We start from the raw sequence: 14,340 nt of genomic DNA, 5'->3' as shown, positions 1-14,340 counted from the left end.
GAGAACTCAACCCTTAAAGGCTCAGGATAATAAATGTGCCGCCTGTTTACGTTTCTGGTGATAAATTTAAAGGAAGTGAAGCTGAAAGGGAAGGTTGCTCTCCCACAGATTAACTTAGTTCCTGGGAAACATTCCTGAAGTGAAAAAACACAATTTACATCTTCAGTTTGTTGTGCTTCGTTTTGATTTCACTTCTATCGTTGGCTTTAAATGTGTTTTTCCATCATAAAGAGTCTAATTTACAGTTTTGAAACAGTTTTTTTGTATTTAATAATCAAGTTTAAATGCAGTCTTATCGCTACAGATCCTCTCATTACTACTTTTCCTGCAGTTGCAGTTTGCTGATTTATTTTCTAGAACCGTTTCTGAGCAGAAGCACATTTTGTTTAGTGAAACTGAAATTAAGGTTTCTGGGTTTTTTATTGAAAGTTCCCCAATTAGTCTATTTTTAGAAAAAGCCCTTTCGACGATAACCGACACGTATTTGTCGGTCGTTTTTTGTCTGTCAGGTGATTTTGTAATTTCAGAGTGAGTAATGTTGCTTAATTTGAGAATTTCAGAAAAGTTGTAATTTCTGTTGCTGTGCGTTTCCCTGCAGTTCTCCTCATTTCGAATCTATCCTCTGACCTGTTTGTGGGTGAAAACGATTACCGAAGACGGCAGCGGACTGTGAGTTTCTCAAGAAGTTCTGACCAGAAATGTTTAGAAAGTAGATAAATTACGATGCTGACATTAGTGCTCATTAGTCATTGGGGAAGTTTAGATGAATTTACGGCCAATTATGTGACTATTTCTGTTCAATAATGAAACTAAAACCTTTCAAAAAGCTACAAAAGAAGAAAGAGATTCTTGGTAGAAGCGTTTTTTTCATCGGAGGAAGATGAATTAGTTCCTAAAAACTGAACATCCTTCCTGTAATTGCTTTGTTATTTCTATTATAACCACAATCTGCTGTCCTGTAGATGAACTTCTGCACTGTGCAGCGTTTAACACTCATTGGTGGATACCATGTCTCAGCTGCAACATGAGGCCAAATTAACAAAAATATTTTTTGATGAACTTCACAAAAAGAAAGATTTGCTTCCGACATAGTCACACAGCAACAAGTATTTGTATAAGTGGAGATTGACCACACTTTAAAGTAGTTACGCCTGCATTTAGGGGGAAAGCCTTCTCATATTTATATGTTTTGTTGTAAATTTACAGCCAAAGAAAATGACACGTTGTGAAAGACCAGCGCACAAATGATGGGAAATTAAAACTATTTGCTGCAGTTTAGACTTTACAGAAACTAATTTAGAGGAGAGCCAGTGGTGAGGTAGTTTACCATGATACAAACTAAAGGCCGCTTTTTCATTTAACAGGTGAAAAATTTAATGTATTTACTGTAAATGAAGCACAAATTACATCAGTACGTATTTGTAACAATGTATTTGCTTTAATCATTTCAGTTTGTGTATAAAAAGCTAAAGGTGTTGTAATCACCAGTATACATTATTTCAGTATACTGTACTAAATGTTGTGATCAATTTACTTTTACACTTCAAGTATCTTGCTGATGCTCATTAAGTATTAAATGTAAGTCAGGAAGTTGTGACGTTGCGATCGCAGCTATTAATACAAATTCACTCGTTACTCTCAGATTTTTCACCAGCCATCGCAACATTTCTGCATTTCCTTTTTTCTGCTGCATGTCGACTGAATTTTGACCAATCCGCTTCGCCCTGTCCTAATCTGACTTCCTGTTTCACATCGTCTCTCAAAAGCAAAACCTGCAAGATCAGACATGTAAAACTGTAACATTTGACAAAAGTCAAAATACTTTGTAGGTTTCTTCCAAACAAACCGTATAAGTTGAGTAATGCTGCTACATGCAGTTAATGTCGGCTAAATAATGATTAATTAATGCTAATATATCACAACAAGCTGGTTAACAAGAATACTAATGTTTTTGTTACCTATTTTATATCCTTTACTAGTTAGTTAATACAGGAATGAACCCAGTCCTTTTTAATGTAAATGTAGAAGTTGTGCTCACTGCTGCTTTCCACTTATTTAAAATAAATATTCACTGTCACAGTAGAAAGAGGAAAGAGTCAGGGAGGAGGCAGCAGCAGAACGATGGTGCAGGGTCGTCTCAGGTAAGGAGGGTTTAGAGTTATGAGCAGAAATATCAGCTTTTTAGTAAGAACACATCATGGCAACAATAAGCCTTAAACATTTTTAAAAAGGTCACAAAATGCAAGTATTGACATATCCTTCAGGGAAATTAATATTTTATTGTACTTTTCTCAGTTATACGATCAAAATAATATGTCCAGAGGAGAGTCTCGTCCTGGTGGCCTCAACGCCACAAGAAAAGGTAAATGTTTGGTTTATCGTATTATCATTCTGTAATTTAGTTTTTTTTAAACCAACCCTTATGGTGGTTCTTTATTTTGACCCTTCCGTCTCTCTGTAGAACAAGTGGCTGCGGTCCCTGAACCAGGCGGTGGATCTGGTGCTGGGAGGTGCAGCTCAGGGGTCATCGCCAGGGGTCACGGCTGCAGTGTGCCGCACGGCGTCGTACAAGTTCGTCGCAGATGAGCGATTCAAAGACGCTCAGTACAGCGGCGGCTGGATGGCAGGACGAGTCCACGGCAGGTCAGACCGCCACCAGCTGCTGCAAATCCTTAAAAACGCTTGGAGTTGATTAGTAAAATTAACATTTTAATAGTAAAAGATCTATAATAGTTATTCTCAGAGTTTCTCTTTTAATAAAGAGACATAATTGCTTTGCTGCATCTGTTCATGTGGTGGTATGCATTCTTTTAAAAATGTCTTTAAAGGCTGAAAATATAATATTTTAATATCACCAACAAGGCTGAAATGATTAACTGGACTAATCGGGATTATTTGTGATTAATCAATTCTTGAAATGATCATCAATTAAGTAGTTGTTAAATGGCATATAGACTCAATAAAAGACAAATTGCTGAAAGAATGTGTCACTCAGAGCAGTAATTAAACTAAAACTGTACAAAAAATACATTTGTACTTAAGTTTTCTAAAACATTGTCTACAGATATGATTTTACAAACTAAATCTAAAAGCCATGAAAAGGGATTATCAATGCTAGGTTATGTGGCAACAAGATTAGTTTAGTTTTCTTTGAGTTTAAAGTAACAGAGGTTCGATTGTCCGGGATTAAAAGATGACTGCGACTAACTGGGAGCCATTTTAGGTGTAGATAGTGACCTTTGCCGCATCGTCAGTGTAAAAACGAAAATTTTAAGCTGCACAAATTCTAAATAAGAGCAGTGAAAAGAAGTGGTCCTAAGCCCGGCCCCTGGGGGACACCATGAGCTAACTGCAGGTGAAACCATGCTATGTTCTGTGAGATTATCAAAACAGATGAGTCTCTTCTTCAACAAACTGTGACTTTTGTCGTCAAAGGCTTGTGATGAGTCGATGAATATAACACTTTACTTTATATATCGTTTTGAGACTTTGTGTACTGCCAAAGAACATGTTTTATTGTCTACATGAGTTGATGACGCTTTAAAGTGCTGAAAAACTGAAAGTGTAATTTGCACATTTTCTTTTTCAGAGGAACCATGAAGTGGCCGGACGGCCGAGTGTACAAGGGAAACTTCAAGGGTGGACTGGAGGATGGGTCTGTATGAATCTAGACCAGTCTTTCTCAAGCTGTGGTCCCCGGACCACCGGTGGTCTGCGGGCGCCCCCTAGTGGTCCGTGAGGCACCGCATGTAAAGAATCGTTTATTTGCCGTGACGTTAGCTCAAAGTGCGATGACTGAAGTTAGCTTACTGAGGGATTGTGTTTAAAAATAATAATGGATAAATGGTTAAAGAAAACAAAACCTGAAGATAAATGGAAAGTTTCTCAGTGGAGTTGCAGAACTTTTGTTTTTTAACACGACGATAGGAGATCTAGGTCTGTGGCTGTGCTGAATGTGATATGTCAGTGAGCAGCGCTGCGCCCTACGCTGACTAACTGCATCTTAACACCTACAATAACATTATTTATGTTGGGCTATCCACTGGCTGCCAGTACACTCTAGTCTATTTTTCTTTCATTATGCTTCTAAATTACGTTATCAATGCACACAACACTTGTAGTAAAGAACTTTTTAGATTTCCATGTTTTTTATCATTGGAAAGCTTAGAATCCACACTTTATAAGTTTGTAAAGAACTGAAAACGCCCCGAGTTGTAGTAGTTTGTATTTTATTGTGTTTAAAAACCAGTGCCACTCTTCACAGTAGGATGAACAAAGACAATGAGTTAACAGATTAATATTTTCCTTTCTGCTTTTATATGTTAAGTCAAATTAAGTGGTTGCTGAGTGTTTGTTAAATGGGGTAAGTGAAGGTTTGAGAAACACTGATATAGATGTTTCTTTTTTCTTATAGAGACCTAAAACCAGTTTGGACAGGAAATAGTGGCATTAACTGCGAATTTTAACTCTTTTCTACAAATGAAACAATATTTTTTATCTTTTTCCCCCCCAGTTATGGAGAGTGTGTAATGCCAAACAAAGTGCAGGACAAACCCGACGTGTACCAAGGACAGTGGAAAGAGGGGAAGATCCATGGCTTTGGCAAGTACAAGTCAGTACAGCGTTTTATGGAGACATTTTTATTCAAACGGAACCAAAGAAATGTGTTGGGGAACATCAGAACCGTCGGTTACTGGTGTGACATCTTAACTCAGAGCGCCCCCTTGTGTGTGCTCCGGGTGGCACTCAGGTACGGCAGCGGAGAGGTGTACGACGGCTGTTTCTGTGATGGGCGTCGCCATGGTTACGGCATGCTGAGCTCCGGCAAACTGGCCAGCGCGTCTTCAGGCCTTTTCATCGGCCAATGGGTTCAGGACAAGAAGACGGGCTACGGAGTCCACGACAACATCACGAGGTAAAAATAAAACATTTCTGTTCTGTGAGCAACAAAATGTGAGAAATGTGAGACTGATATAAATCAGTCGATTTATATGTATATAATCACAATACTTCAAAAAGTTCAACCAAAGTATTAAAAAACTACAAAAACAATGAAATAAAACGTAACTTTTTTTCACATTGGCTTTTTTTTCTAATTTTCCGTCACCATAAAAAAAAAAGCCTTGGTCAATGAATTATCATTCTGTAGAAAAGTTTCTGAAACAATTTTTGATCTTGTGGCTGATCTTTGTTAGTTTTAGTTGGTTATTACTTCAGCTTAATTTAATTAACCTGCATTAGCAGAGCTGTGGGGTTCATTACATCTCCGTTTTGTTTCTCAGAGGAGAGAAGTTCATGGGCTTCTGGCTGGATGACCAGCGGCACGGCAGCGCTGTGGTCCTCACCCAGTATGGAGTTTATTTTGAAGGGTCATTCAAAGAAAACAAGATGAGTGTAAGTACAGCAGTCAGTCGGCTCAAAAGGATAACTGTGATTTGTTTTAATGTCAAATATAAGTTATAGTCTGTAATTGAGCAGCCAAAGACATTATAAACCAGACTTGTTACGTTTCTACTGGTTTTGATGGTTTTATCCCTGTAATCTGTCAGGGCTCCGGCCTGCTGGTGTCGGATGATGACACGGTTTTTCATGGGGAGTTCAGTGACGACTGGACCATCAACGGGAAGGTAAAACATACGCCCGCTTTGCTCTGGAGGCTTTCCTCAGATGAACTGATCGCTCTTCTTCTTCTTCTGTCTCTGCAGGGAGTTTTGACGCTTGCAAATGGCGACCGTCTGGACGGCCTGTTCAGTGGCGAGTGGAGCGCCGGTCTGAAGGTCGTAGGAACGTACGTCAAACCAGCGATGGATGACAACAAAGAGAAAGATGAGCCACCGTGAGTATTTACTTTACTTCCTCATAGAAATGCAAGCAATTAATCTACTTAAAATAAATTATCAGTTAAAGATTTATTAGATTAAAATTAGTTCCAATTTATTGACAAAAAGCATCCACTTAGATCTTCCTTTAGTGTTGTAGTCTGGTCACCATCCAGCAGAGGGCGCCACTGGCCATCCTTAAATGCAGCCAGTCGATGCAGGATTAAAAATGGCGGCTGTTCCAGAACGGGAAAGAGAGACGATACAGAGTCCAATTAGAGATGCAAAATTCACTTTTTGCAGATTTATTTCAAAATATAAAAACTGGACAATCATGAAGTTAATAGAACTGCAGGACGGAGCAGCGTCAACATTACAAAATGACTGGTGTGCTACGAACTGGAAATCTGAAGAGATTACACAGCAAAACTGTAACCAGGGCCGGGCCTAGGCTGCTTGGGGCCCCCCACACCACCAGGGGGCAAAAAGATAGCATGATAAAATATTTATTCATTTAAATAGCATTGAATATTACAAACTAAATGCTACTGAACATAGGAAAACAATTTCTATATTATTTTTAAATAATATGACACACTGAAATACCACTCTGCCTTTTAAAATCTAAATAATTTTTCAGTTTGCTACTTCTTTAAGGTTAAAATTAATAACCATAGTAGTATTGGTATGATTTTCGCTAATTACTAATGCCGCTAGTGATAGCAGATATGTTACCAACATACTAGTAGATTAGTTTAGTTCTGAAAATCTGCTAAGGGCCCCAAAGAGGTTTGGGCCGGCTCTGACCGTAACGTTGGCCCTGACGTCTGAATCTGTTCGCGTGTCGACAGCCTGGGTCAGTACGCGGTGCCCGCAGCTCAGAGGTGGATCTGTGTGTTTGACGAATGTTGGAGTCGACTCGGCTGTGACGCCGCCGGCAGAGGAGAACGGACCGCAGCCTGGGAGAACATCGCCGTTACCATAGCAACGGCTCGACGGCAGAGGTAGGCGCGCGAACCGCAAGACTGGGGAAACATTTAGCAATAAGTCAGGATTCCTGCAGAATCTAGGATTTGTTTTAAACTTTAACCTTTGCCTTGTTTCCCAAATCTTCCATCCATCTTTATATTCATCTACACCAGCGGTCTGCTACTTTAACAACCCAAAGAGACAATTTTCCCCTAAATCCAGCAAAAATGAAACTTCTTTAAAGACCAAACTTTTCTAAAAATGGAAACTTACAATTTTCAATAAATGTCAACCATAAGTTTACTGTCATTTTTTAAAAATAAGGGAAAAAAACAACAATGAATATGTTTTCTTTACAGAATGTGAAAAAATCTGAAACAAAAAAGAAGTTAATGTGCAATTTCAAAAGTTACGCTGTCAAAAATTAACAGCAGTAATTTGTCTTTTAAGAGGAAAAAAAACAGAGGTTCAAAAATATTTTTCACCTCATTTGTTAAAAAAAATTCCAACTTAATGACAATAAGAAAAATGTAAAAAATATGGAGCTGAAATGATTAATCGGATTAATCGTGATTAATCGATTATTGACATAACTAATTTAGAAAGCAATTAATCATTAACTGGAGTATAGAGACGTAGAAAAGAAAAAACACATTCAGAGTATTAATGTAACTTATTTCTGTATAAAAAAGGCTTAAGTTGTTAAATGATAAATATGTAGAATACAGACTTTTAAAAAAATCTGATTAATTGATTAGTAGATTAATTGATTACTAAAATAATTTAGTTGTATCTGTAGAAAAAAAATTAATTATCCCATAAAAAGTTTTTAAAACATCCAAAATCTGTCATTTGTTATTGTATTAATACTTCTTTTAATATTTTGCTTTTTATGCTAATATTTATGATTTTTAGCAAAGTTAATAAGAAAAGTCCAAACAGCCACAAGTTACAAACTTCTGAGCTGTAAATAGTTTGCTACATCATTTGTGAAACTTGATTATTAGTGACAACTCTTAGCTGTCTGTTATGATCAGATTAAATGTAGGGGTGTGTGTGTGTGTGTGTGTGTATGTGGGTGTGGGTGTGTGTGTGTGCGTGTGTGTGTTGGTGTGTGTGTGTGTGTGTGTAGCCCAGACCTCAGTAAATCTCACACCAAAGTTCTGGAGAGTTTGGAGTTCATCCCTCAGTATGGAGAGGCGGTCACCACTGCGAACTACGACAACGTCAGACGATACCTCACTAAGGTCGATTCTCCCACCTGAGCGTTGATCTGTGCAGCTCCTCCAGAGCCACTGCAGGACGGATGAATCATCTGTGTGTGTGTGACCATGTCAGGCCTGCGAGACGCCCCACCACCCTCTGGGCTGGCTGGTGGAGACGCTGGTGACGGCGTACAGGATGACGTACGTTGGCGTGGGATCGAACCGCCGGCTGCTCCGGCAGGCGGTGCTGGAGCTGCAGTCCTACCTCACTCACTTCTACAGCATCGTCAGGTAGATTTATTCACCACGAAGAAGAAGAGAGGGTGGCATATCCCTTTAAGATCCTGAGATCTATTGAGATCACATTAAAGGATTCAAAATGGCTGACGCTGCTTTAAAGGTGGCCTACTGTGCTTCCTTAAAGATCTATGAGCTGCAAAACATGTTGATTTCATTATTTTTACAATATAATTCTTAAATAATGAGGTTATAGTTTGGTCAGTCCTTTTTTTTTTAGTTCTTTCCAGAATGATTTTACAATTTTATGTTTTAGGGCTGTCACTTTAAATCCAAACCTGCAGCTGGCCACGCCCCCAACTTAACGTTTACACTCGCACAATTATATTGCTGTACATCTTTGAAAAGCATTAGTAGAGCCTCCTGCACAACCAAGAAGAATGCAGCAAGTGGTTTCTGAATGGCTAGTCAATAGCAAAACACTTGTCTTTTCCAGCAGCCATTGTACCCCATATGCAGTGGTAAAATCAGCTCTCTAAATGTGCTACTGCACCACTTGGGTTGCTAGGTAACGAGGCGGCGTGACTCAACAATTGGGAGATATTTGAAGCAGTTCATGAACCAGACGATAAAAAATATAAACTTATTTCTTAAAAAGGGCTGGATGTTTTTTGTTTTTAAGAGCTTGGGTTGTTTTTAGAAGCAGTTTAAACTCAAACTGCTCATGAAGAAGAAGAAAATCATAAATACAGGGTTAAAAACATTAAAATGATGAATTAAAATGATGAATTTTGCATAATAGGTTCCCTTTAAAGGACAGAAATCTGGGCTTTATTTGCTCATCGTGTGGCTTCTGAAGGATGTTGGTTTCACCTCAAACTACAGAACAAAACTGATAATCAAAGTGTAACTTTGGCTGTTCACTAATATTTGTTGCTGTCTGCAGGTTTCTGTTTCCAGGGTTACCAGATGATGGCGGCGTCATCCCAGACGCTCCTGACATCAGTCCGTATAAAACACGACGAAACTCAAACAAAATGGATCAGGGGTCAGACTTCACACAGAGGAGGTGGCACAAAGAAATGAGATAAATGTCGATGTTATTTTAAATCGTGTGTTGTTTTGTTTCTCCTTCAGTGTGTTGGTGGTGAGCTGCTCCTCGCTGCTCCTCCCTCTGCTGCTGCCTCGACTCTACCCACCTCTCTTCACCCTCTACTGCCTGCAGCAGGAGCCGGAGGAGGCCCAGTACTGGGAGCGCATCCTGCGGCTCAACAAGCAGCCAGACCAGGCCCTCCTCGGCTTCCTGGGAGTTCAGGAGTCAGTCTGCAACAGACACACACACACACACAATATACCGCTTTATCACTCCAGAGCATAAACTGCCTCATGAAGAAGAAGAAAATCATAAATACAGGGTTAAAATACTTGAATTCAATTAAGTGTTTTCAAAGTTTGGAAAGTGCTTGATTTCTGTATAAAGTCCTTGAAAGTGCTTGATATTCAGAAGCCAGGAATTACTCAAGTAAGAGTAAAAAAGTATTTGGTAGAAAGTCTATTTAAGCACTCAGTAACTGATCAAAATTATCAATTGTTTAATATTTAAGAATTACATCATCAGACGGACTAAAATATGAAGTTAAGAGGAAATTTTTTGGTATTTTAACAAAAATGACAACAATTCATATAACAGAAAATAAAATCAGTTTCTTTCAATAAAAATGTGTTAAATTCGTGTTTTGGTCTCAGACCAGTCAGGTGTGTGTGAAACATATTTTAAAACATAACATTTGTAATATTTTAATTCACTTTGTCCATGCTGTATGTAGAATGTAAAATATGTATAACAGTAATATAAAATATTGCAGTGAATTGAAACTATTTTTTTAGTTCATTTTTATCGTCTTTTTACATAAGTTGGACCAGATTATAACTCAGTTCCAGCCAAACTATGAAACATATCTGACGTATAGTGAGGAACATGCAGTATATTAGCTTGTCTTCTCCTCATGCATTGAGCAGGTAGCGGTTATGCTAACTGCTTTTTGTGGACATTTGTTTTGTTTCCTGTTGTAGGAAGTTTTGGCCTCACTGGATGTCGATTCTGGGGGAGAAAAAGCAGGTTAGGATGTTTTATATTCAGCTTTTACGAGTACTCCTTCATACATACTTTTTAATTATACATGTTTTTAAATCATGTAATAACCATGAAATACATTGAAGTTTCTTGTTGTGATGTAAAAACATTTAAAGTCATCTGCAGTCCCTGTAAACTGTATTTAAACTTAGTTTTTTCTTTATTTTATGGTGTTTGCAGATCGTTTCCAGCAGTAAAGATGCCTGTTTCATTTCTGCTGTTGAGACTCTCCAACAAATCAGGTGCCACAAAATAAACGCAACGCAAATAATCGTCTCAGATAAAATCACTGCAGAGGGATTACAACAGGGGTGTCCAAACTTTTTGACACGTTTTGCCAAAATTGTAAACTGAAAAAACAGACGACCTAAAATCAAAGAAATGAAGCAGCTGGAGATCCACTGTAGATCCAAGATTTGAAAGGGATTTCTACCTTGTATAGAAATCTAAAGGTGTATTCTAAATAGAAAAAAAAAGTACATTTCCACCAAAATCTCTGAAATTTTTAGATTAATCTCAGAAATTCTTTAGAAAAGATTTTCAGAGCAAACTGACATTTTTGTAAAACAAATTCTGGTATTAATCTAAAAATTCCAGATTTTTTAAAAGCAAATTTTCAACTTTCCAAACTCAGAAATTTCAATTTATTATTTTTAGCAAATCTTTGACTTTTGAAGCTCAGAAATTTCCTTAATTTTTCTGGAAATTTTCTGAATTTTTTGGCAAAAATATACTAATTTTTTTATTTTATTTTGCATACTTCGCTTGTTATACTTAATCAACTTTAAGAGAGGATAAAATCTTAGTTAGCTTTTCAGTGAAAGTCTCTTGGTTTTAACATTTGGTTATAAAAAGACGAATACTTTGTGTTGTACTTTACATTGTCCTGTGTCAAATAATTATGTTGGTAATACTATTAACCCTAATTATAAACTAAAAGTCTCCATCTGCTTCTAAGGGCCAAGCTTGTATAATTGCAGTTGGGGCCTCACAGAATCAGTCTAAGTGCCACAAATGGCCCCTGGACCTAATTTTGAAAACCCCTGGATTAAAATCCATATTTAATGAGCATGTTCTGCACGCAGCACCACGTTTACGCCATCGGATAAACTGTTGGTGATTCAGAAAACGTTTGAGGAGCTGACGCTGGAGGTGAAACCCTTCCTGGCCGGGGACTTCCTGTGGTGCATGGACGACCTGTTCCCCCTCTTCCTCTACGTGGTGCTGAGAGCCAGGTGCAGATTCACCAGCTGTCCGGTTCGGATGTTTCTGAGCCGTTTCTGTAGTTCACGTTCTTATTTCTGCAGGGTCAGGAACCTGGGAGCTGAAGTCAGCCTGATTGAAGACCTGATGGATCCCAACCTCCAGCATGGAGAGATGGGCCTCATGTTCACGACCCTAAAGGTAAGAAAGTCCAACAATCATCAAAACACAGATCATACTGGTGCTTGAAATCCTTGAAAATGCTTGAATTTCAACAGGGTGTTTTAGGAGTTTGGAAACTGCTTGAAAGTTCGTGATAGTCAGTGTGCAGTTATGCAGAGTTCCCAAAAATTATAGCAAAACTTCAACATATTTTTACTCAAGTAAAAGTAAAAAGTGGCCAGAAATTACTCAAGAGTAAAAAAGTATTTGATAAAAAGTTTTATAAAGTACTGAATAACGGATCAAATTATTAATCATTTAAAAATTATATCATCAGGCGGACCGAAATATAAAGTTAAGTGGAAATTTTGGTATTTTGAAAATCAAAATTACAATAATTCATTTAAATAACAATAACAAAACCAGGAAAAATTTCCAAATCAGTTTCTATCAATAAAAAACTGATGAAACTTTAACAAAAACTGCAGGTGTGTGTCTGTCTAGTGAATCTTTGGTTAAAACATGTTTGTTTTTCACTGGGCGGGTAGAAAATAAAGAATTTTACTCAACTAAAAGTAGCGATACTTCATAATAAAATTACTTGAGTAAAAGTAGAAAGTACAGAGTAGTAAAAATACTCCTAAAAGGTTGTATATACATATATATATATGTGTTTTTAGTTACTCAAGTAAATGTAACTAGTCACTGCCCAACTCTACACTTTTGTAATAAATGTCAACGTTATTAACAGTGGAAACCAGATATTTTCATACAATTGATAAAGAGAAACATATTTTTTTCTCATTGTCTAACGTAAAACAAGATAAATTTGGTCTGATTTTAATTCAGTCAGAATCTCCAAAATTATTTATATTTTCTAAATGCCAGAGAACATAGCCAGAACATTTTTCAGAGATTTATTTGTAGCTCTCTTCGTACATTGTGTTAAAGCATTTAATTTCAGTAGGATGCTTAAATACATTGTTTCATACATATGTATAAAACATTGTATGTAGGTATTAAACAATGTTATAGACTTTTATTATTTATTTTGGGTAAAATTATTATTTTGTTTTTTGGACCAGTCTGGTGGTTAGGGGGTGAGAGAGACTTTCCAAAACATAACATTTTGTTATGTTTTAATTTACCTGATCTCTGTTGTAGCATACTATCATGAGACATTATTAAAACCAGTAAAAAATGATGTTAAAGAGTGAATTGAAACTGTCTTGTTTTAGTTGATTCATATTGTTTTTATCGCCATAGTGTGGCGCTTGAAAACTTACCTTGAAAATGCTTGGAAACTGTTCAAACCCTGTTATTATTGTCATTATTATTGTTCTGTCTGTAGATTTGAACAGGTTAAGGTAGAACTTACATTGCATGCCTTCTTGTTTTTCCCATTTTGAGGAGTTACTGAGACAAATGGGCTTCTGTGTCACATCACATTTATACCCCATGGAAACTTTAACTCATAATTAAAAAGTTTCAGGGTTTGTTTTTGTCTTTATACTCTGGACAGAAACTCATCTTTGAGTCACTTTACCTTCCGTAGGCTTGCTTCATCCAGATCCAACAGGAATCCACTACATAACCAGTGATTCAGGCCCAGTTTGATGGAACAGAACCAGTATTATCTCCCAGTTTCCAGCTGCTGCAGCCACGCAGACCGCGCTGCAGAGAAAGCCGGTCTGGCCGCCGATCACTCAGGAAGCAACAGTTAGCAGAATGACGCAGCACAGCGCCCTCTGCTGTTGGAACCTGGTAACACCTGTTCAAATACACTGACGTTCAGAATAGAAAAGGAACATTTATTATTCCACAAAGGGAAAATGCATGTGCAACAGCAGAACAAAAAGTTACGAAAGTGTTGAAAATATATCAATAAAAAACAATAATAATAATAATACACTGTATAAGATTACAGATAGAAATGTTGTACTCAGAATCCAAGGGAAGTGCATGTGTACTAAACTTTAAATAGAAACAAATTGTTTACAGTACAATATATCAGTGAAGAGCAGAAAACCAGAAATGTTATTTAAAAACATAGTAAATTATTGTGCAAATAAACAGCAGCATGTACATAAACACTTTGATGATTTTAGAGTCCGACTGCTGCTGGGAGGATTTTGTTTTAAATAAGTTTGATTATGATTCAAAAGTTTGAGTTGCTGTGATTCTTTTTCTCAGTTTTTATATTTAAACTTCAGGCAAAAGGAAACCACTACTTCACTTTAAAAACTTGATTTATTCAAGCACTTATGAAATTAATTTAAATGATTTTTCTAACACTTTACTAACACAATTCTCTTGAAAAGAACGTACAGTTTGATAAATGTAATTGGACTAATATTACTACTAGAGCAGCTACAGAAAAGGGAATAAATCCTGTTTTTACTGTAAATGTTTGTTTCTATGAGAGAAAATATTTTTTAAAATAACGTCAAACCACTTTGGATGCAGAAATGCAGTTTGGTGTTTTACTAAACGCGTGTGTGAGTGTTCATGTTTAAAAAAACTAACAACAAACCTGCTCATTGTCTTATGCTGTGTCAGCACTGAATGTAATTTACCGTATTTTCCGCACTATAAGGCGCACCACATTATA

At 37.2% G+C, this 14,340-nt stretch overlaps 1 protein-coding gene across 3 annotated transcripts in view; it reads left to right on the top strand.

The window, feature by feature from the left end:
* The window catches only part of LOC116723170 (alsin-like), a 34,831-nt gene extending 20,767 nt beyond the window's left edge, over nucleotides 1–14,064 (top strand). For all 3 annotated transcript variants that reach the window (XM_032567855.1, XM_032567856.1, XM_032567854.1), the window contains 19 exons: nucleotides 599–669; nucleotides 2,296–2,362; nucleotides 2,462–2,643; nucleotides 3,590–3,655; nucleotides 4,514–4,612; nucleotides 4,751–4,915; nucleotides 5,283–5,394; nucleotides 5,550–5,627; nucleotides 5,706–5,836; nucleotides 6,671–6,823; nucleotides 7,921–8,035; nucleotides 8,127–8,284; nucleotides 9,177–9,278; nucleotides 9,368–9,547; nucleotides 10,304–10,349; nucleotides 10,545–10,606; nucleotides 11,450–11,599; nucleotides 11,672–11,768; nucleotides 13,285–14,064. In XM_032567855.1, coding sequence (XP_032423746.1) covers nucleotides 599–669; nucleotides 2,296–2,362; nucleotides 2,462–2,643; nucleotides 3,590–3,655; nucleotides 4,514–4,612; nucleotides 4,751–4,915; nucleotides 5,283–5,394; nucleotides 5,550–5,627; nucleotides 5,706–5,836; nucleotides 6,671–6,823; nucleotides 7,921–8,035; nucleotides 8,127–8,284; nucleotides 9,177–9,278; nucleotides 9,368–9,547; nucleotides 10,304–10,349; nucleotides 10,545–10,606; nucleotides 11,450–11,599; nucleotides 11,672–11,768; nucleotides 13,285–13,323 — 2,073 coding nt within the window. In that variant the 3' untranslated portion in view covers nucleotides 13,324–14,064. The remainder of the gene's footprint in view (nucleotides 1–598; nucleotides 670–2,295; nucleotides 2,363–2,461; nucleotides 2,644–3,589; nucleotides 3,656–4,513; nucleotides 4,613–4,750; nucleotides 4,916–5,282; nucleotides 5,395–5,549; nucleotides 5,628–5,705; nucleotides 5,837–6,670; nucleotides 6,824–7,920; nucleotides 8,036–8,126; nucleotides 8,285–9,176; nucleotides 9,279–9,367; nucleotides 9,548–10,303; nucleotides 10,350–10,544; nucleotides 10,607–11,449; nucleotides 11,600–11,671; nucleotides 11,769–13,284) is intronic.
* Nucleotides 14,065–14,340: the final 276 nt, after the last annotated feature.

This window comes from Xiphophorus hellerii, chromosome 7 (assembly GCF_003331165.1).
Source record: "Xiphophorus hellerii strain 12219 chromosome 7, Xiphophorus_hellerii-4.1, whole genome shotgun sequence".
NCBI classification, from domain to species: Eukaryota; Metazoa; Chordata; class Actinopteri; order Cyprinodontiformes; family Poeciliidae; genus Xiphophorus; species Xiphophorus hellerii.
Note: the sequence above shows the minus strand (reverse complement) of the source record. Positions and strands in the feature narration are given on the sequence as shown.